We start from the raw sequence: 21,771 nt of genomic DNA, 5'->3' as shown, positions 1-21,771 counted from the left end.
GTCAACTGCTGGATAACAACGCTGAACTCTGTCGGTTGAGAGGTAATTTAATGTTTAGTTGTGTCCTAGTTCCCTCTGAATGTGTAGGAAAACTTTATCTAGCACTAAGTAGCAGCTAAAAGACAAACTAGCTGCTAAGCTAGCCTAGCTAGCCTAGCTTAGCAGCCTGCAAACCAAGTTAAGCATTTAATGTCAGCGTTTTGTTTTTTTATTGTTATGTGGACACCGCCATGAAACATGAAACGCTGTTTTCTGGACTGAAGACTGAGGGTGTTTTTGCAGATGTGTGTGTTCAGTAGAGCTGATGTCATATTTTTGACCAACCAGTGTGTGAAATATAGTGTGACAGTCTAGATTTAAGGAGCTGTAACACAAGAACAAGCTGTGATTTATTTATTTGCTCTGTGATTTAAGGGCTGTTTAAAGACTTTTCTCTGGGAGATAAAGGACTTTTTGTTTGTGTCAGTTAGCTCATCTTCACAGTTCACATGTTTGAGACGTTAAACAGGCAGAGGCAGAGCAAACTGCATTCAAATGCCACAAATGCTTGAGATGCAAAATGTGTTAATTGTGTTATTAAAAGTGATGGAAGATGTCGGTAGTTATGTAAAAATAAACCTTTGTAGATACTATAAATAGACATAATGAGGCACATTGTTGACACCTCCTTTATTTTGACATGTTAATGGAGTCAGAGCTGTTATTTAAGGGCCTCCAGAGCCCCACGAACATCCTGTATTTTACACACTGATTCTCACCCGGTTTGACAAAGATCCTGCTTGATGTTTGTAGTTATAGCTATTACTTCAAAGTGAATTGATTGATTGACTGATTGATTGAATTACATTTCTTTGCTTTACTAATTGAGGCGCCATCTTGTGGTTAAATAAAAACACACCTGGCAAAGAGGAAACCAAAAAAATCAAATTCCAGTATCTCCAACAAATGATATCTAAGCTAAATAACAACATAAACTCAGCATGTAAAGAACAACACATATTTCTGTTTCTTCCTTACAAGCTTAGTTTATCTTTTGCTCACAGATAAACTTTTTAATAAGGCCTGTCTTTAAGTATTAAGCTTTGATTTGCAGTTGTTGGTTTGTTCTGTTGCCTGGATTGCTGTGTTTTTATGTGACCACAAGATGGCGCCTCAATTAGTAAAGCAAACACAGGTAACAGTGCAGGTGACACAGACGATGAGCTGATGACTGATTCATGTTATTCTACAGGATGAGTTAAGAGCAGTTGAATTGTGCTCCCTAATCTAACTTGTGAAGAGATGAGGACTTTAATCCACTCCAAGGAAATGGCTCTTAGAAAATCTGTTCCCTATCCTGAACATAATTACTGATTAAAAACAGACATGTTAAATAACCAGAGGCTCCTGAGGACTGTGAGAGGTGGAAATGGAATAAAAAATGACTTTTTAAAAAGATTTTTTACCAGCATAGACACCTTTATTTGACAGTTACGAGACAGGAAATCATGGGAGAGAGAGGGGATGCGACACGCAGCAAAGGACGTCCAGCCGGGATTCGAACCGCGGTCGGCTGCGTACGTGGTATTAAACTTGGCGATGCCACGGCCACCACACACTAGCTTTGTGTCCACCCCAGTAAAAATGTCCTGGATACGCCACTGGAGACTCAAAGATCAACTCTCTCAGCAACAGGAGCTTTCAGATAAAAGTCATCCTGAGCTGAAGTGTTTCAGTCAGTACAGACGTCACATATCATCAGAAAGGTTTGGAACAAACACACGTTTGTTGTTGTCTGACAGAAGAAAACACAACGTTTGTGTTTTTACTTTCAGAAGCAAGAAGGAAAAGTGCAAATCAATGATGAAGAGGTTGATGGAGAATAAAACAGTGCTGAATGTTTGATGTTATATTAGATATGTTTTAAATATGAAGCAGAACAAGATGCTCAGTGTGAATCAGGACAGAATCTATGTGGTCAAATCCCCTTCAGAGCTGATGACATGAAAACTAAGATTTAAACAGTTTGAATAATGTTTTCAAAGTATTAACCGGTTTAAAGTAAATATTCAAATGGATTTAAACATGTGAGAACAACAATTTTATTATTGTATATTTATTAATAATTATATATTATTATAATTCATTGGGACATAGTTGTCATGTGATTCATTTTAAGTGCACTTAACTACAGTAAGAATACATGAAGAAGGTACGTAATAATCCTTTAACATTGAAATAAAGAGACACTGTTATCCAATGAAGAGCACATAAATACATGAGAGGAGGTGTCTTCTGTCCAACGTGACTTAAACATCATCCAACATCCTTTTTTCAAACATTCAACACTTTCTTTTCAGAGATTTAAATCTGTGTGTGTGTGTGTGTGTGTGTGTGTGTGTGTGTGTGTGTGTGTGTGTGTGTGTGTGTGTGTGTGTGTGTGTGTGTGATATAAATATATAATCTGCAGTCAAACTGTTCAGACTGTCAAACTTTAAACTGAGTTGTTGTGATTTGAGCTCAGACAAACCCAGAAAACAAGTGAACTGAAGGAAATGTAAAACTTCTGTTGTGATTTAAATGTTATAGATCTACACAGAAACACATGAACTGACCTCAGAACCTCCAGTCGACAGTTTGGACTCTCCAGTCCAGCACAGAGAAGCTTCTCTCCTGAATCCTGCAGTAGCTCGTAGTTGAGACTCAGGTCCAGTTCTGTCAGATGGGAGGGGTTGGACTTCAGAGCCGAGGCCACGACTTCACAGTGACTCTCTGAGAGTCGACAGAGAATAAATCTGTGATTACAGATAAAAGAACATTAAAACAATAAAATGTGAGACTTTATTGTGAAAACAGATTCATACATGTTGCATCACAAAGCACAGGGGGTCAGTTGGTCGGCCTGAGCTGGTCAGTCATTGATCACAAGGTTTGTAGTTTGAAACTTGAGCTCCTTCTGCCCACGAGGCCCCAGACTTTCCCTGCCTGAGGAGATCAGAGGGGCTGAATCGCTGCCCCGTTTTATATCAGCCCCCAAAACACACTTGAATAAAGCTGCTTTTAACCCTGATGTGGATGTTTTTATCTTCATGTTTGATTTTGGTTTGTTTGATTCATTCTGTGCTCTTTATATTTATATTTGTAATTGTCGGGTAAAACTTGCTTTTTCTTGTGACTCTTTCGTTGTGTTGCTGTTTAATGTGTGTACAGCACTTTGTAACTGCTTTTAAAAGTCTTATATCAAGAAAATAAATCAATAAATGAACCTCCTGAGTGTCCTTGAGCAACATGAACCAAACTGATGTTCAGGACAAAGTGTCCAAATGACTGTAATGTAAACGTGTCAGATTTGAGTTGATTTATATTCATGAAGCTTCATGTAAATTCACTGTAGGTTGTAACTGCACTCGTATGTGTTTACCTCAGTTATGTGTTTGTGTGGATTTTGTTCTTTGATGCATTTTATTCTGTCGCTCCGTCTGCTTTTCACCTCCCATTAAATTAATTCAGCCTCTTCTACTGCATCAATAGTATAATTAGTGCTAAAGATTGAGTTATTATCATTTGATGGGTGATCATTTGTCTCAGGTGGAGCTCACCTGGCTGAAGGAAATGTTTTGGAAAGTAGACGACTACATGTCATTTCATCTCTGAGCTTGGTGATGATCATTGATTCAATCAGCAGGTTTCATACTTGTTGAGGAAAACATGTATCGTGTTGAGGTTTTATATAATGCATGTGTGTAAAGTGTTTGTCTTTAATACTGAAGGCTTCAGCTTTACCAGGATTTTTAATGTTCATCACATCTGGACTTACCGAGCCTTTCTACAGTTCCTCACAGCTGGAATCAGTCTCTGTTTTCCTGCCCGTGATGTGTTGTATTTATCTGTGTCCAACTCATCCAGAACCTCCTCTGACATCAGCAGCATGTAGGCCAGAGCTGAGCACTGGATCACAGAGAGTTTCTTCTCTGATCTGTTCTCTGACTTCAGGAACTCTTGGATCTCCTGATGGACTGAGTGGTCGTTCATCTCCGTCAGACAGTGGAAGATGTTGATGCTTCTGTCAGGAGAGATCTCATCACTGTTCATCTCCTTCAGGTTGTTGATGGCTCTCTGGATGATTTCTGGCCTGTTGTCTGTCCGACCCAGCAGACCTGCTAAGAGTCTCTGGTTGGACGTCAGAGAGAGTCCATGAAGGAAGCGGACAAACAGGTCCAGGTGGCCATTCTTACTTTCGAGGGATTTCTGCATGGCTCTCTTCAGGAAGTCATCCAGGGTTGAGGGACTCTGTCCTCCCAGGAAGTCCTTCAGGACCTCTGTGTTGCTGTTGGTACAACAGTGGAACATGTAGACTGCAGCCAGAAACTCCTGAACGCTCAGATGAACAAAGCAGTAGACTGTTTTCTGGAAGATCACACTCTCTCTTCTGAAGATCTCTGTACAAACTCCTGAGTACACCGAGGCCTCTGTGACATTAAGACCACACCGCTCCAGGTCTTCTTGGTAGAACATGATGTTTCCTGTCTCCAGATGTTCAAACGCCAGCCTCCCCAGCTTCAGAAGAACTTCCCTGTCAGCCTCCGTCAGCTCCTGTGGACTCGTCTCACGTCCCTCATCGTACTTCTGCTTCTTCCTCTTTGTCTGGACCAGCAGGAAGTGTGAGTACATGTCAGTCAGGGTCTTGGGCAGCTCTCCTCTCTGGCCTGTAGTCAACATGTGCTCCAGAACTGTAGCAGTGATCCAGCAGAAGACTGGGATCAGACACATGATGTGGAGGCTCCTGGAGGTCTTGATGTGTGAGATGACTCTGCTGGACAGATCTTCATCACTGAACCTCCTCCTGAAGTACTCTTCCTTCTGGGCGTCAGTGAAGCCTCGCACTTCTGTTACCCTGTCGACACGTGAAGGAGGGATCCGATTGGCTGCTGCAGGTCGGGAAGTTATCCAGACGAGAGCCGAGGGAAGCAGCTTCCCCTCGATGAGGTTTGTCAGCAGCGCGCTGACTGATGACTCCTGTGTGACATCAGACACGACCTCATGGTTCTTGAAATCCAGTGACAGTCTGCTTTCATCCAGGCCGTCAAAGATGAACAGAAGTTTACAGACAGCGAGCTTCTCTGCTGTCACCTTCTGTAATGTTGGATGGAAAACATGGAGCAGCCTGAGAAGACTGTACTGCTCATCTCTGATCAGGTTCAGCTCCCTGAACGAGAGCACAACCAGCAGACTGACATCTTGGTTTTCGGAGCCCTCTGCCCAGTCCAGAGTGAACTTCAGCACTGAGAAGGTTTTTCCAACGCCAGCGACGCCGTTGGTCAGAACCACTCTGATGGGTCTCTGTTGGTCAGGTGAGGCTTTAAAGATGTCGCAGCACCTGATTGGAGTTTCACTGAAGGTCTCCTTCTTGGAAACTGTCTCCAGCTGCCTCACCTCATGTTGGGTATTAACCTCTTCACTCTGTCCCTCTGTGATGTAGAGCTCAGTGTAGATCTTGTTGAGGAGGGTTCCACTTCCTGTTTCATCACTTCCTGTTTCATCACTTCCTTCAGTCACACGTTCACATCTCCTCCTCAGACTGATCTTATGTTCATGGAAAACCTCCTGCAGACCAACATTCACTGAAAAAAGAGACAAAAGTGGGAGACAAAAAATACAATGTGACAATCAGCAGTCAATGGTCTTTTCATTACAAGTTAAAAACATCAGTATAAGAACATGTTTGTTGTTTTCTTTGTCTTTCTCTCCACCTTAACGTCGTGGAGAGGTTTGTGTGTCCCTGTGATCCTCGGAGCTCTGTTGTCGGGGGCATTAGCCCCTGGCAGGGTCTCGCAAAGCTAATTAGCCCCAGAGGAGGAGCCGGACTGAGAGTGATTCAAAGAGCCTTTATGAATCAGCCACAAAGGTGCTGCAGCACCTGAACCAGGAAAGAGACATCAGGGCACCTTTCTGGAGCTCAACCTGGGAGTGGAGGTCGCTGGTGAATATCTGGTGTCTGGCCTTTGACTTCATGGAGACGCCACCCTGTGGGCTGACTACCAGCAGGGACGGGCATTGGGGTCGGGTGTGTGCCAGTCTCATGCAAAAGAAGGCAGGTGTGCTGATTCCTGGCATCCCAGACTGGTCCTCAGGACAGGGAGTGTCTCCTCTCATGGGGGAAGGAACAGGTGCTGGTGCCGGAGGTGGGGCGGTACCAACTAGATTTAGTTGGGCTCACCTCTATGCACAGCACTGTTTCTTGAACTCAACTCCTTTGCTTGAGGGACAACATCTCAGGTTGGCCCCTGTAAATGACCACCACCTGCACCTCAGCCCGTCCACTACACTCTGCTGCTGCTGACTGCTTGTTATTCCCTCACTACAAGGGAGGACCAGCTACTGCTCAACTAGATCCAGACTGTCTGATGTCCTGGATCCACAATAGTGACACAAACTCCCAGTGACATCAGAACAGAAGAAACTCGACACAACTTCAGACTGAAAACTCTCCCGTTCAGACTGAAACTCTCCTGTTAGACTGAAAACTCTCCCGTTCAGACTGGTTCACTGCCCACCCACGCTTTTTAGTTGTTTATCTCCCTCCATATTCTCCATTCCTCAATCCTATTGAGGAATTTTTTTCTGCCTGGAGATGGAAAGTGTATGACCGAAATCCACAAACGCGTATACCCCTTCTCCTCCTATGGAAGACGCATGTGGAGATATAGCAGTTGATGCTTTTCATGGCTGGATTCGCCGTGCTAGGCGATATTTCCCCCGCTGCTTGGCCAGGGAAAACATTGCTTGTGATGTGGATGAGGTGTTGTGGCCAGACCGAAACAGAAGAGAGGATGCAGCATAGTTGTTTTTTACTGTAACTGTATACAGTAAATTCTTCTGTTGTTTTGTATTTAGACCACTGTATGTGCAACTTTGTGTTGGTTGGGATGTACACTGTGTACATTGTTTTTGTGGGAAAAATAAAATATATTTGTTACCGTGTATTTGTGTGTTCTGAGTATAAAAACAATATTCTCAAATACTTACCAACACACTTATGTATGTACTGTCTGTAGTAAGAAAAAAGGCCTAAGTTATTATAATGAATGGAGAAGAAGTGTTTTCCATTCATCAGTGTTTTACATTGAGCACATCAGTGTTCAACTGGTTCTTATAAATGTCTATTCATATGATGGTTTGTGTGTCATTTGAAAACAAAATACCATTTTGAGAAGAAATAACATTGTTTTGAAAGTAAAGTTTCATTTTGCAGGAGAATTGAGGGGTTTGCCCATTGTGTGTGTGTGTGTGTTTTGATTTGTGTGTAGAGTTCTGAGAGTATGAGGCATGATTTCAGAAAATGTGTGTAAACAATCGAGAAAAACTGTAAAACAACAAGTAGTGTGTTCAGACATGAAGACATCAGCAGACAGATATATAGTCTTACTTTGTACAGTGCTGGTCAGACTGGCTGTCTGCAGTCCAGCTCCTGTTCTGGATCTTTCTCCACACTGGGGACAGGAGGAGTGTCCTGATGAAGCAGACTGGTCCCAGTATGATGTGATGCACTGTCTGCAGAACCAGGGTCCACAGTCTGATGGTCCAGGTTCATTACTGAAGAATGGAGCCAACATGTTTGTATTGATATCAGATGAATCTTTGAAAAAAGTCTAATTACAAATTCATAGAGGGAGCAAACTCCTCCTGTCCATAAATAAGAAGTTTAACAATTTCTATTTGTCCTCTTTGATCAGATTACAGCTTTTTACGTGACTGACAGCACTAAGAGGACGATGGGACGAATGATCTCTCTGTCATGAGTCCCAAAAGGTTTGTTAAAGTTAGTTAGCAAATACATTGTTGTTGAAATATACAAACACAACATGAACAAAACACGTTAGTGAGAGAGGGAACTGAAAAAAGTCACATAAATGAGTCAGTATCAGGTGTCTTACTCTGAGTCTGATGGTCCAGGTTTCATCCTGAAGTCTAGAGGACGATCTTTGGACCGGTCACTCTTCATAGACAGACAGCTGGATACTGGAGACTCTGCTCTCTGTCTGTTGGACCGAACTCTGCAAACACCAACATGTTTGTATTGATATCTCATGAATCTTTGAGAAACTCTCTGATGACAAAGTCATTTAAGAAGCTCTAAACACACAAACTACTGCTACTGTTGATGAAAAGGAGCTTTCAAAGTTTCTGTTTGTCCTCTTAGATCAGATTACAGCTTTTTAGGAGACTGACAGCTGCCACAGACAGTAAGAGGAACATGAGCCGTGAAAAGTCTGTTAGATTTAGGTAGAAAATACATTTTACATGAATTTTGAATATAAAAATACAAAATCAACAGAACAAAGCACAGCAGTGAGAGAGGGAACAGAACAAAGTCACATAAATGAGTCAGTATCAGGTGTCTTACTCTGAGTCTGATGGTCCAGGTTCATTACTGAAGTTTAGAGGATGATCTTTGGACCAGTCACTCTTCATAGACAGACAGCTGGATACTGGAGACTCTGCTCTCTGTCTGTTGGACTGAACTCTGCAAACACCAACATGTTTGTATTGATATCTCATGAATCTTTGAGAAATTCTCTGATGACAAAGTCATTTAAGAAGCTCTAAACACACAAACTACTGCTACTGTTGATGAAAAGGAGCTTTCAAAATTTCTATTTGTCCTCTTAGATCAGATTACAGCTTTTTACGTGACTGACAGCACTAAGAGGACGATGGGACGAATGATCTCTCTGTCATGAGTCCCAAAAGGTTTGTTAAAGTTAGTTAGCAAATACATTGTTGTTGAAATATACAAACACAACATGAACCAAACACGTTAGTGAGAGAGGGAACAGAACAAAGTCCCATAAATGAGTCAGTATCAGGTGTCTTACTCTGAGTCTGATGGTCCAGGTTCATTACTGAAGGCTGGAGGATCATCTTTGGACCAGTCACTCTTCATAGACAGACAGCTGGATACTGGAGACTCTGCTCTGTCCTCCTCCTCCTTCACACAAACACTCATCTTCTGCTCTGAAGTCAGTCTGAGAGGTGAAACAGTAGCTGTGAGCTCAGGACACAAGAATCAGGAAACAAGTTTGTTCAAGAGTCGCACAAGACCGAGAGAGCAGGAAGTAACACACACTCTCTCTCCCCTTCACACACACATTATACAGTATAATAAAAGCAGCCAGAAGTCCACCTGGTCACTTTTCTTCACACCTGTGCTTGTTTTCTTGGGTTACTGTAGGTTTAAAGAGGATTATTCAGCCAATCAGGACTTTGTGTCCACAGATGAATCAAAGTGTTGAGTTGACTCCAACATTTCTTTCCTCCACAGTCCACAGGGAGAAAACTGACTCACAGTAAGTAAAGTCACAGTAAATAATCACAATGTGTTGTTAACACTCACCCTGCCTCAGACTCCAGCTGCTCTCCTTCTGCTCTTCGTCTGAAAATGGAGTCTGACTGAACACTTTCACTTTCAGGGTTCCTCCCTGTGTGTGTGTGTGTGTGTGTGTGTGTGTGTGTGTGTGTGTGTGTGTGTGTGATGACGTCCCTGGCTCCTCCCTGTTCTCATGTTCTTCTTCTGATTTTATGACTTTTAAGGTGCATACCGCCACCTATTGTCCCGGAGTATGTAGCCTGGAGATGATGAAAACTGAGCCCTTCAGATATCTGAGCAGATGTTTTACAGAAGTCCACTGCTCTTCTGTTGGCTCAGAAAAATACTGCGACAGTTTGCTGACAACAAAACTCAGGTGGGGTCTTGTACATGTAGTTGGATAGATCAGGCTGCCAGCTGCCTCTCTGGACTTTCTGACGTCACTCATCTTACTAAAGTGACTTCTCTAGCTTATACACCAACTTTCCGTCTGTGCTAGAGTCCACTTCATATCCTCTGGTTGCTCCATGAACATCTCATAGTCTATTGGGGCGTTCTGACGTCCATCTGATGCTAAATCAGGTTTTCCTGTGCTGCTTTTTGCATTAACACTCTGACACTCGTCAGGTCAGCAGTAGGAGAAAATGTCTCATCGTAGTCCAGGCCACTTTGTGACTCCACCCTTTAGCCACACTGATAGACAACATATTTACTGATGTCACAGACAACAATGCAATAAGTGGATTACTGATCAGTGATGTCAGTGAGCAGCTACCAGTGTTTACAGTGTGTGACAGTGACGACAAGAAGGAAAAGCAGGACATTAAACTGGAGCACAGACGAGTCAGGACAGAGGAGTCAATGAACGCTTTAAAACATGAATTACTAAACCAAAACTGGGAAATATTATAGAAAGAAGAAAACCTTGACAAAGCACATGAAGAGTATTCACATTGTTGTCTGATAAAAACTGTCCAATAAAAGAAAGCAATAAAAAACAGACATATTCAGACAGTCATGCAGTGGCGGCTGGTGAAACATATTCTAGGCTGGGCTGTGTGTGCCAGAAGCTTTCGGTGACTGTCCCAATGACCCAAAAGACACCATTGTTTTAGGGATAAACAGTAATTATTTAATGGCCCTTTAGAAATCAACCGTTTGACTGACTTTGACTTTGATTTATGTGTGTGTGTGTGTGTGTGTGTGTGTGAGTGTGTGAGTGTGTGAGTGTGTGTGTGTGTGTGTGTGTGTGTGTGTGTGTGTGTGTGTGTGTGTGTGTGTGCAGACCTTGGTGATGTGGGATGTTGCTGCTGCATCATCAGGTTCAGCTGATGAGGTAACAGTGTAGTAGTGGACTCTCCCGTAAACGTGTTGAACCTCGCGCTGCCGCCACCTGTGGCTCCTCTCATCACGGCAGCTCCGTCACAGACCTGGGCGATTAGTTTCCCCCGTTGTCCCTCAGGAAGAGTAGTTTTCTGTCGGAGGATGCTGTCTCATCGTGGCCTCGCAATGCCAGCTCACAAGCTCCACACAATTTCACACAATCAATGATCTTGGATAAAATGTGTGTGTTCATGTCCACCTCTTCATTGTGTTTTCTCACCGCAGTCCTGTGTCCTTCATCCAGCTAGCAGCTATGCTAGTCCCGCCTAGCACGGCTAGCTTGACAGCGTTGTTCATGTGAACCTTCGAGCATTCATGTTTTTTAATCGGCTCTGACAAAAGTTTTAGGTCTCTAACTCCTGTTACAGTCCATGTAGTATCTGTCCCCGGCATTTTAAGAAGTAAACACGGGAAGCAGAATACTGCATTTGCAAAGCTACATCCAGTTAGCCGAGCCTTCCTGTCGCACCGATTCAGAGAGAGGCTCCTCTGGGACACTTTACCTTTCTCATGCGTCTGCTGTGTTAAACTCAGACCGGGCTTCTCAGGTCCAAGTTCTTTAACACGAAGTTTCCCCCTAAAGTTCTCCTTTCGAAAGGGTTCAGCAAGAGACACTTTACAGAGTCTGTGGGCAGCTGAAGCCCTGTGTGCTCTTGTTCTTGTCGACTTGACGCCGCCATCTCGATTTCAGACGCTTGTTTCTGGTTGCTAGGATACTTAACGGCAGCGTCCCAAGCTTATCGAATGTGACGACGCTAATTGGCTAAATGACCCGTTGCTATGTGTGTTTTTGTCCCAGCAACAGTCTGCCATTGGCTGAGCCGCTGCAGCGCTACATGGAGTCTAACTGGTCCAATAACGTATTTATTTACATGTAGAAAATATTCTGAGCTGATCCAATAAATATAACGGACTGTAAGAAATACATCTGAACTCTTTGATGTTTGTTCTGTAATAAATACGTGTTTTGAGCGGTCGGCTCGTTGTGACGTCACTGGCGAGTAGACGTCCCTGTTGTTCAGAGATTCAGCTGTTTTGTTTTATGATGTTTGTTTTGTTATTAGTCTGAGTGAATCTCACTTTTCTCTTGTGTTGGAGCATTTTTGTGTTGACTTCCTGTGTGTGTGTGTTTTCTGCCTCACGTTCAGATGGTGTAATTCCCTGGTTGACCAGCAGGTGGCGCTGTGTGGCTGCAGTGATCAGAGCTCATTCACTGTCTGTGCAGATCAGCAGATGTCTGTCTGAAGCATGGATCTATAATAAGACCATGTATAAGCATATATATGTAAAAGTATTCAACACAAGGGCCATAGACACAACACACAAACCTCTGAACATAATATTTCACACAACTGTGTCCCAGTCGAGCCCTGAACACACCGGAGCAGCAAACAGCAGCAACAGGAGGCAACAGTCACTGCAGCTGCGGCCTCAAATGCTCAGATCAGGAAATCACACAGCCAGTTACCAACACTGGTCTGATGCTGAGTCAGCAGGGCTCCTGTTGTTGGAGCATCATAGATGAAGAGCCCGGATCTGTGCTGCAACCACCACATTAATTAAATGTGTAACAGCCAACAGAGGGGGAATCGCGCACTGACCACAGACTCTTCACCACAAAACAATACGTCTGTTGCTGTGATTGAGTGCGAAGGCATCAATGATGTTGTCGCAGTCAAGGCTCCTGTTCTCTCCGTGTTTGCAGCCAGAAGTGCCAGATTACTGGTCCCAGTGTCTCCACTGCTGTTCCTCAGGTGGGTTTTTACACGGCCCAGGCAAGAAAACCTGCGTCCACAGCTCAGCGATGTGACAGGAAGTGTCAGGGCTGTGCACATTAACGTGTACAGGTCTTTATGCGGCCGCATTAAGGACAGGAGCTCCTGTGCTGTGGCTGGATGTCCCTGCTCCTCCTCCCTTTGCAGAAGCACCTGGTGGAGCTCTGCTGACAGGTGTTCATCACTGACACCATAGTGTCGGGCCGTGGGCAGCAGAAGCTGTTTGTCCAGAAACGATGTGTGTTTCGGGCTGAGAGTTGGCACCTCTCAGTGCGTCATGTGTCTCTGCTGAGAAGCGCCGATTCATTTCTCCTGCCAACCTGTCGACACCTGGACAGAAAGAGTGCGTGTTCATGTCCTCGCTGCTCTGTCTGTGTTCTCTCTATCGGGGCCTCCGCAATGAAACCCTGCAGGTGTCCGGTTCTCTGGGTCTTCTGGGCCTTTTCTCCCGTGAAGTCTGTGTCGGGCCTGTGTTTGCGCACAGAGTCTCTGCTTGTTGTCGGATTTCTTTCCACTTGGTGTCTGTGCGCTTTTCTGCGAGAGCATGAAGTCGCTACAGACTGGGCCAAAGCATCTGCCGCAACGAGGTCAACATTGGATCCGACAGGAGCTTTGTTGCTCTAAATAAATATCCGGGAAAAAACTTATGTAGCGTCTCAAAACCCTCTGACATCATGTCCACAGCCCACTGACACTGGATCCAGCCTGTGTGCATGGCAGTGTATGTAGATGTCCTGCGGCACCTCCTGTCTGAGTTGTTCCTGCACCATTGTTACATCCTGACGTCACAGATGCTCCGTCGTAGCATTGAGCGACACAGCGATGTATATCAACATCACACTGACTGAGTGTGTGTTTGCTGCTGGCTGGCAGAGAGTCTGCATCCAACACATCTGCAGCAGTGAAATGCAAAAGCTCCTCCTGCACTTCCCCGGACTCTGGCTGCAAATACCGCACACAACAGAAACCTGCTCCTTTCCACTTGTGTCTTTACTCTCATCCACCAAAACAGGAAGCACTCGGCATCTCTCCCCTCATCACTCATCTTCTTTCCCATCAGTTCTGCCGTTACAGCAAATATCTCATGTGTTAAACAACATGAAAAACACTGTTCAAACACGACATTAAAGTATAAATATGAAGAAATCACAGACATTTGTACAGTTTTATTCACTAGTGCCAGTTGTAACTCAGTACATTTATTCAAACGCTGCTCAGAGTTCACATGAAGGTAAAATCAATCACACAGGTCCAGTTCATGTACACGACCGCACCGGACCCAACAATGACAAGTGACACATCATCCTGCACACTGAGGCGCATCGTCGTATCGTCACTGTGCTGATGATACTTCTGTTGTTGGACTTCAGCAGGGTCTTTAAACAGGGCTTGTATTGGAGTATTTAGTTTGCATGGAGATGTTGGCTCTATTACTCAAGTCAAAGAAGTCAGTGCTTCTTCCACCACTGCTGACTCTCAACATTTTAATGTGTTTTGGTTTCTGGGTGATAAATCTGACAGAAACCAGAGTTCATTCAGTTTCTGTCCGTGTGAAATATTTAAGACGTTTACAGGCAGAAATGTAAAGTGCTGGTCTGATGTCTGTCCGTCTGTTTGCCTTGAAAGGATGAAAATGAGTGAATAGATTATAAATACATGTAATAAATATGTTGGTTTTCATGTTGTCAGAGTTTTGTAAGAAGAAAGAAGCAGAGATGAGGCCAAATCACTTTGAAATGGAAACCCAGAGGAACCAAACAACAGAGAGGGTGAAGACCAACACAGCGCTGCAGGAAATGGCCTGAAAGAGTCGGGAGGGTCTGAGACGATGACCCTTCATCATCATCACAACAGGGACCAAAGCCTTTACCACACAAAAACACACTTTAACTGGCCGGAGACGTGAAGATGTTACAGATCTTAGAAACACATCCTAGAAGATTTAATGTGGTCCAGAAATGAGCTGATGGTGAAGAACATCTTCTAGTTCACCATCAGCTCAAATCTTCCATCTGATCCTCTGAGTTAGTCCCTTAAAATACTCACAAGTGATCAGCGGCTGTAAAAACACACTGGGTCCAAAAAGTATTGTGTGAATCTAAATTATTCTGTAAATATAAATTATTCTGTATAATCAGTCCTGAGAATTCACTAATGTTCCAGTTAATTATGGAGTGATTGTAACAGGTTTCTAGATTTTGAAGTAATCCCAATGTAATTAGATTACTTTGCTGTAATCCAGTTGGTCGTGTCACTGTAGGAGATCACGGTCATGTAATGTGCACTGAGTAATTGACTGCATTTGTTATTTGTGTGTGTGATATTTTGAAGCGTCTCAGCACTGAGAGACACTTCGAGCTTCAAGTCAAATATATAATGTGTTTACAGAAAGTCTGACCTGTGCTTTGAGTTTGTCCCACCTTAGTCTTCATGACTCACTGTGGCAGCTGTTTAATCAACATTACAGGTTTGTAACAACAGGAAACACTAAGTGATATTTAAACTGATGACTGGCTGTAGTTTTTGTGTTTGTAGCAGTTGTAGTAGAAATACTTAAATGTGAATGTTTGGCATCTGTAACAGGTGTCAGGTATCAAACCAAAACTCTGCTGTCGACACTATGAAGTAAAACAGCCTCCTTATTGGTTCAGATAACCGTTTTTGGCGCCACCCTCAGGCCATCAGTCATAAACAAGGTGCTCAAATCATCCAGAGGAGTAAAATGTGAAATACTTTGAAGAAGACCAACATCAGAAACTTGAGCTGAACAGCAGCAAAAAGGAAGAGGCAGTAAATGTGGCTAATGGTCTTTGAGTTTGGTTTATTAAAGGGGCACTCTGTGCACTGCTCACACACACTGAGGGACACTTTAATCACACATCAGGTCTTAACGAATGAATTATTCGAGCTGGAAATCTTCACTGATGAACATTGTGCGACGTGACAACGGTCAGTGGAAACCAGAAGCATCAACTCATCGAGGGCTGGATCCAAAATCAAAGTCAAACATTCAAATCACAGTCTGACCCAACTTGAGTGAGTTTCATCACAGCAACTCGTAGTGTGACTCCGTAGTGTGTATGGACCCCACAAGCCTGTACGGTGCTGGGCTGTGAGCGCTGGTCCCTCTAGAGGACGTCGGGCCCTCATGGAGTCAGGAACCTGCACACCAGGAGCTGCTGGAGGTCATTTTGTGGGGCTCTGGCAGTGCTCCTCAGGTTCCTCCTCCAACAGAGGAGCAGCTACCGGTCCTGCTGCTGTTACATATTTTTACATGTGTGTATATACTGTACACTATTCAACCAGTTATCAGGCTGATTATCTGATCCAACATTCAACAGAATCAGTGTTTTATTCATCTGACTGCAGATAAAATAAATATATTTAAAATGCTCCTTCAGCTCTGATGGTATAAAGTCAGTATAAAGTAGCAGGAAATGGAAATACTCAAGTACAAGTACCAAACTCAATTCTAGTTTGCAATAACAGCCCAATCAGTTAAATGGGATATAAAGTGGCCCCAATTTTTAGAAATAATTTACTTTTCTCCTCTTGGCAAAATCAGGGAGTTCATAGTTTGTTGGATATGTATAATGAAGATTGTCTTAGATCGTTTCATGAACTTAGACAAATCTATAATTTGCCCGGCACCTCTTTCTTCTTTTATCTACAGTTGCGCACAGCAATGCTACATATGGTGTCCCATGGAATCAAACCCTATTAACTCATCCCCTCATGCATCTCTTGAACATCGCAAAGGTTAAAAAAGGTTTTGTGTCTCGAATATATAATGAGCTACAAGGAAGACTAACTGGACCCACAGGCAATGTTCTTGTCTGGAATATAGATACTAAAGATTTTGGGCTCAGTATCAACTGGCAGAGAGTGGAGTAATATTCCACTAACATCCTGTAATTATAATCAGCAGTTAATTCACTATAAGCTGATACAAAGATACTATTTATCCCCAAGACGATGCTGCCAGATCCGGATCACTCAGAGCCCACTGTCGGTTCTGTCCTCACAAAGTGTTGGGCACATACATGCACATGATGTGGGAATGCCCTGGGGTCTGTTCCTTTTGGCTCAGCATTTCCAACATTCATTCTTGTTTAATCCAGACAAACATACCTTGTTTACCACATATATTGCTTTTAAATGATGATACTTTTCTGAATTTAACATTTCACAAGAAGAGAGTACTGTTCGCGGGTTTGACTGCAGCAAAGAAAATGTTGATAAAAAGATGGAAACCACCACATGTTGTAAATGTGTATCTGTGGAAATTGTCATTTTATGAAGTCCTGTCATTAGAAATCTCCAGTGCCTGTGCTCAACAGGCAAAGACAGAAGCGATACAGAATCTGGAATCAGCATCTGAGAGAGTCAAAGCGGTGTTTTGTGTCTATGTGCTGCTGTTGCTGTGTGTTTTATTGTGTTTTGTTCACTTATTATTTCGTGTAACCGTCCATAATCAATGTCACCCCCGGGATAAGGGTGCGGGTAATGGGTCTGGATGAATGGAGATGTAATGAAATAAAATAAAATAAAAAATTGATCACAAAAAAAAAACAAAAACTGAAGTAGTGACTTCTACACAGTTTCCATCGGTTCTCCACATTAAAAACAAACCTGCACAGACGACGACATACGGTTAAATATGTTTATTAACTAGATAATTCAGGGTAAATAAATGAAATGGCGATTTAAAGGAACAACAACAGGTAACTGGAAATGTGGACACGGTAAAGTAATGCGGGTATATGAACATGTGCAGGAGGTGAGATCACGGGTTAGTTGGGTGACAGCATTTAAATATGACGAGAGTCATTTTAATACGAACAAAACTGATACTGTTACTCAATACAAGATAATAGAGCATAATATGTCACCTTTAAATTAAGTTCACTTCCTCTTAATCAGGTTACGATACTTAACTGCATAAAACAAATGAAAACAGAACTTGGTTCTGGTAGAAACTTAATGTAAGTTGAAGTACTTAAGAGATGAATCAATACAGCCATAAATATAAAAGTGAGAAAAATGAACACGTGAGCACTTTGTGCAGAGATCGCTGTCTTGAAGCGAGTCTCAAAGTAAAGAGCGGAAACATGAAAGAAGAGAAGAGTTTGGAGAGAGAAGAGAGTTAAAGTTTGGAGCGAGCAGAGAAGTGATGTCTCTGTTTTGTAGTCTCGAGTGGCGGCGGGCCTGGGGGCAGGGCGGCCGCTGTTTGTCTCAGAGGAGATAACAAGTGGGAAACTTCACAGGAACGGACTCAAACTAAACTAGAGTTTGAAACGTTGCTAAACCGCTTCACCTTCCCCAGAATGTCACCACGGCTTCATATGTGGACTTTGTCCAACACGAACTCATATGTCATTATTAAAACCACTTTAACATCCACAAAGGAATTAAAACTGGATCAGAACATCTAAACACACTTGATTATACAGTAGAAGTCACCACTCATATTTCTTTTAGTTCCAGCTTGATACTTGTTAAACAGGGCACATCAGAGACATTCACTGGTAATAATCCAAACGTATTAACGAGATGATTGAACAGTTTGTCCCGATCACACCAGGACTCACCACAGGGCGTTTTTACACATTACATTCATCTCACTCAATCTTAATCGTAGGGAAGTGTAAGAAAAATCAGTTTTAATAACTTTTCTGCCTGTTTAATAATTTGTTAAAATTCAGAAGATGAGGTTGTGGTTTAATAGCTGTTCAGAACCGTGTTGAAGTCTGGAGAAGTGTAGAGAACTTCACAGTGGAGTGCAAAAGATAAGAACAACACAACTATAAATTATTAAGCTGTCAACCAAGATTACTCCAAGAAGGTGGGCGTCACCAGACCTTCACTGTGGGAATGTGTGTGTGTGTTTTAATTAGATCAGCAGAGAACAATTGTCAGCACTTTGTTAATCTAACACAACTGCAAAGACATGAAACTATAACACAAGATTGTCTGTTCCTCTTGATGTCTGGAGAGTGGATTCATTTGATGATGAACCTCGATGGACCTGAAGGAAAGGAGTGTTTCTGTCTTGAGGGGGAAAGAGGACAAATGGTGTGTAGAGCTGTAAATAAGGACAGATGGTCTCCTGGGAATCATCTATTCCACGGTTTTATTGTAAAGACAACGACGTCCTCCCTGCCAGGTGAAGAGGAGAGCTCATATCTGTAGAGGAGTGTTTGCCTTTCAGAAGACAAAGCCTCAATTAAAAGCAGAGGCGAGGGACATGTGTCCCTACAACATCCAGAGGAAACAGGGACGATGCTGGACTGGACAGTGGAGCTGATCTCAGAGCAGTTCACACTGCAGCACTGACATCATCTCCACGTGTTGTGATTGGTCCGTCAGTCGCTGCTGGATGAAGCTCTCCTCTCCGCCCAGTCAGAGCCTCTCCACCCACCAGCTGATGGTGCTGCTTCAACCTCTCTGGATCATCAGGACACAGCTGATCCTCTCAACACCTCCACCTTTCTCACCACTCACTCTGACAGAGATCACCACCTCGTCCTGATGAGAGAAGCAGAGAGACAGCAGAAGTGATACATGAGTGTCTACAGAGACTCCCTCCATCAGCTGTCAGTCAGTGATATAAAGACCAGCAGGACTTCAGTCCTGTTCAGACCACAAGTGGAGCGGCTGTGTAGCGTAGCCAGCTTCCTTTCAGCTCATGTTAACGTGTTGGAGTGAAGCTCACAGACCTGCAGACACATCAAGTGTGTTTACTCTGCAGGTTTCACTCAAGCACACAGTGAAATAAACTGCTCAGAGTCCCTGAACGCATCATCACTGCAGAAACACTCTGATGATGATTCACTGCTGTTAAAAACCAGAGTCTCAGTCACACCTGAACATTTCATCTGCTTTAAATATTACAAACATGTAAATATGGAGTCTGTTGTAAAAACATCTGGATAAAACTAAAGACAGACGGACAGATAAATATTTGATGTTAAAGCTCCTACATGTTCACACAGAGACTGAACAGTCAACACCAGCTGTGGTTACTGGACTTCAGCAGAGGTTCTGGTCTGTGAGGAGACCACATGGTCACTAAATGTAACCGTGGTTCTCTGAAATAAGAGTCAGTGATGTGCAGGCTTCAGTCAGAGCGATCTGTACGGTGGCCCTGAAGGTCAAAACACAACCACACTTCAGATTATGGAAAAGGTGGGACGGCGTTCTTGTTTGTTATTGGACAGAACCAGAGTCTCTGGTGACAGTTTGATGTTTTGTGGGATGTTGTTGTGTTTTGACCTTCAGGGCCACCGTAGACCTGAGAGCTGTGACAAAGATGGACTGATCAGTTGTTCAGTGTTGAAATGAGAGAACAGAGATTTGATGCTACAACAGTTTGATGGATGAGGACACTGTCTCTACACATCCTGTGATGCTGTCAGCTGTGATCCAGCTTTACTTCCTGTACACATGTACACAACAACAACAGTCGTCTTCACTTCAACTCAAACACACGATCACAACAAGCTTCTGGCTCCTCTGATTGGCTGACTGTTCCCCCTCTATCTCTTTCTGTCCAATCCTGAAGCCTGTCACCGTTCTCCTCTCACAGCTTCACTGAGGAAAGCAGGAAATGCTGGATCTTTACTCTGATACTGACTGTGTTTATTACAATACTGCTGAAACCAGCATGGACTGACTCCAACTCTCTACTGACCTCAGAGTCTCCAGTCGACAGTTTGGACTCTTCTTCAGATCAGACAGCAGCTTCACGTCTGAATCCTGCAGGTAGTTGAGACTCAGGTCCAGTTCTGTCAGATGGGAGGGGTTGGACTTCAGAGCTGAGGCCAGAGAAGCACAGCTGATCTCTGACAAACTGCAGCTCCTCAATCTGAATAAAGAATAAATGATGAAACTTCACAATTTAAATATTCAGTCAGTATAAACGTCACAAAGCTTCATTAAAATGTTGTAAAAAGACGATTCTGAATATATTTGTTATTGTCTGATAGTTAAAATAGAGATTATTTAACTTTTCATTGTAGTATGTATTTTTCTCATCACTTTAAAAAACATTTTTAAAAAAATGATTTGTAATCTGAGATGAAAATCAATAGTTGAGGATGTTCAGAGTGAATTATTCATGTTGTTATATGAAGGTTTTAAATGTGCAGCTCAACATTGCTCTGCCACAGTCAATGGACTAAACCACAGAAGAAGAAAACAGACTTCAGCATTAAGATACTCAGTGTGGATCAGTATAATATCAGCTGATGTCTGCAGTTTAGTGTCAACACAACTTTCACATCATATTAATCTGAGCACAGAAGTAAAAGATGGTGTCTGACCTCAGAGTCTCCAGTCGACAGTTTGGACTCTCCAGTCCAGCAGAGAGAAGCTTCACTCCTGAATCCTGCAGCTTGTTGTGACTCAGGTCCAGCTCTCTCAGATGGGAGGGGTTGGACTTCAGAGCTGAGGCCAGAGAAGCACAGCTGATCTCTGACAAACTGCACCAACTCAATCTGAATAAAGAATAAATGATGTCAGTTTAAAAGACTTTAATGTTCCTGCTTGAAATCATTCAGTGTTTAATAATCTGTTCAGAGCTGAAGAAGGTTCAGGATGTAGACGTTTAGAAAATGAAGCTCCAAACACCTGAACCCAACAGGATGCAGGTTCAACACTGTCAAACACACAAAGTGAAACAGAGCTCTCATTAATATTAATGACAACGTGCTGCTGCTTCAATAAAGACGTAGTGATGTCACCTCTTAAACTCTGCAGCTCCACCAGAGGCTCCATCTGTACAAACTCATGTTGTGCAGCCAAATAAAAACCCACAGAAACTGATGGAACATTTGATTCTGCTATTTAAAGCTCCTGTTATTAAGATAGTTGAACTTTCAGTCTCGTTCCAACTCGTCAAATACTGACGCTTTGGGATTGTAGGTCGGGTCGGCCGCCGTCCCAAAGCGTCAGTATTTGACGGGTCGGGAACGAGACTCAAAGATCAACTCTCTCAGCAACAGGAGCTTTCAGATAAAAGTCATCCTGAGCTGAAGTGTTTCAGTCAGTACAGACGTCACATATCATCAGAAAGGTTTGGAACAAACACACGTTTGTTGTTGTCTGACAGAAGAAAACACAACGTTTGTGTTTTTACTTTCAGAAGCAAGAAGGAAAAGTGCAAATCAATGATGAAGAGGTTGATGGAGAATAAAACAGTGCTGAATGTTTGATGTTATAATAGATATGTTTTAAATATGAAGCAGAACAAGATGCTCAGTGTGA

At 43.0% G+C, this 21,771-nt stretch overlaps 1 protein-coding gene across 1 annotated transcript in view; it reads right to left on the bottom strand.

Moving 5' to 3' along the window:
- LOC140992930 (NLR family CARD domain-containing protein 3-like) overlaps positions 1 to 21,771 on the bottom strand; it is a 43,764-nt gene that overhangs the window by 6,602 nt on the left and 15,391 nt on the right. The window contains exons 2-5 of the mRNA XM_073462771.1: positions 8,384 to 8,503; positions 7,406 to 7,572; positions 3,797 to 5,600; positions 2,595 to 2,774 (exon numbers count right to left, since the gene is read on the bottom strand). Of these exons, the coding sequence (XP_073318872.1) occupies positions 2,595 to 2,774; positions 3,797 to 5,600; positions 7,406 to 7,572; positions 8,384 to 8,503 (2,271 nt within the window). The remainder of the gene's footprint in view (positions 1 to 2,594; positions 2,775 to 3,796; positions 5,601 to 7,405; positions 7,573 to 8,383; positions 8,504 to 21,771) is intronic.

The sequence above is a fragment of the Pagrus major genome, chromosome 1 (assembly GCF_040436345.1).
Source record: "Pagrus major chromosome 1, Pma_NU_1.0".
Classification (NCBI taxonomy): Eukaryota; Metazoa; Chordata; class Actinopteri; order Spariformes; family Sparidae; genus Pagrus; species Pagrus major.
The sequence above is the reverse complement of the archived record's forward strand: the minus strand, read 5'-3'. Positions and strand labels throughout refer to the sequence as shown.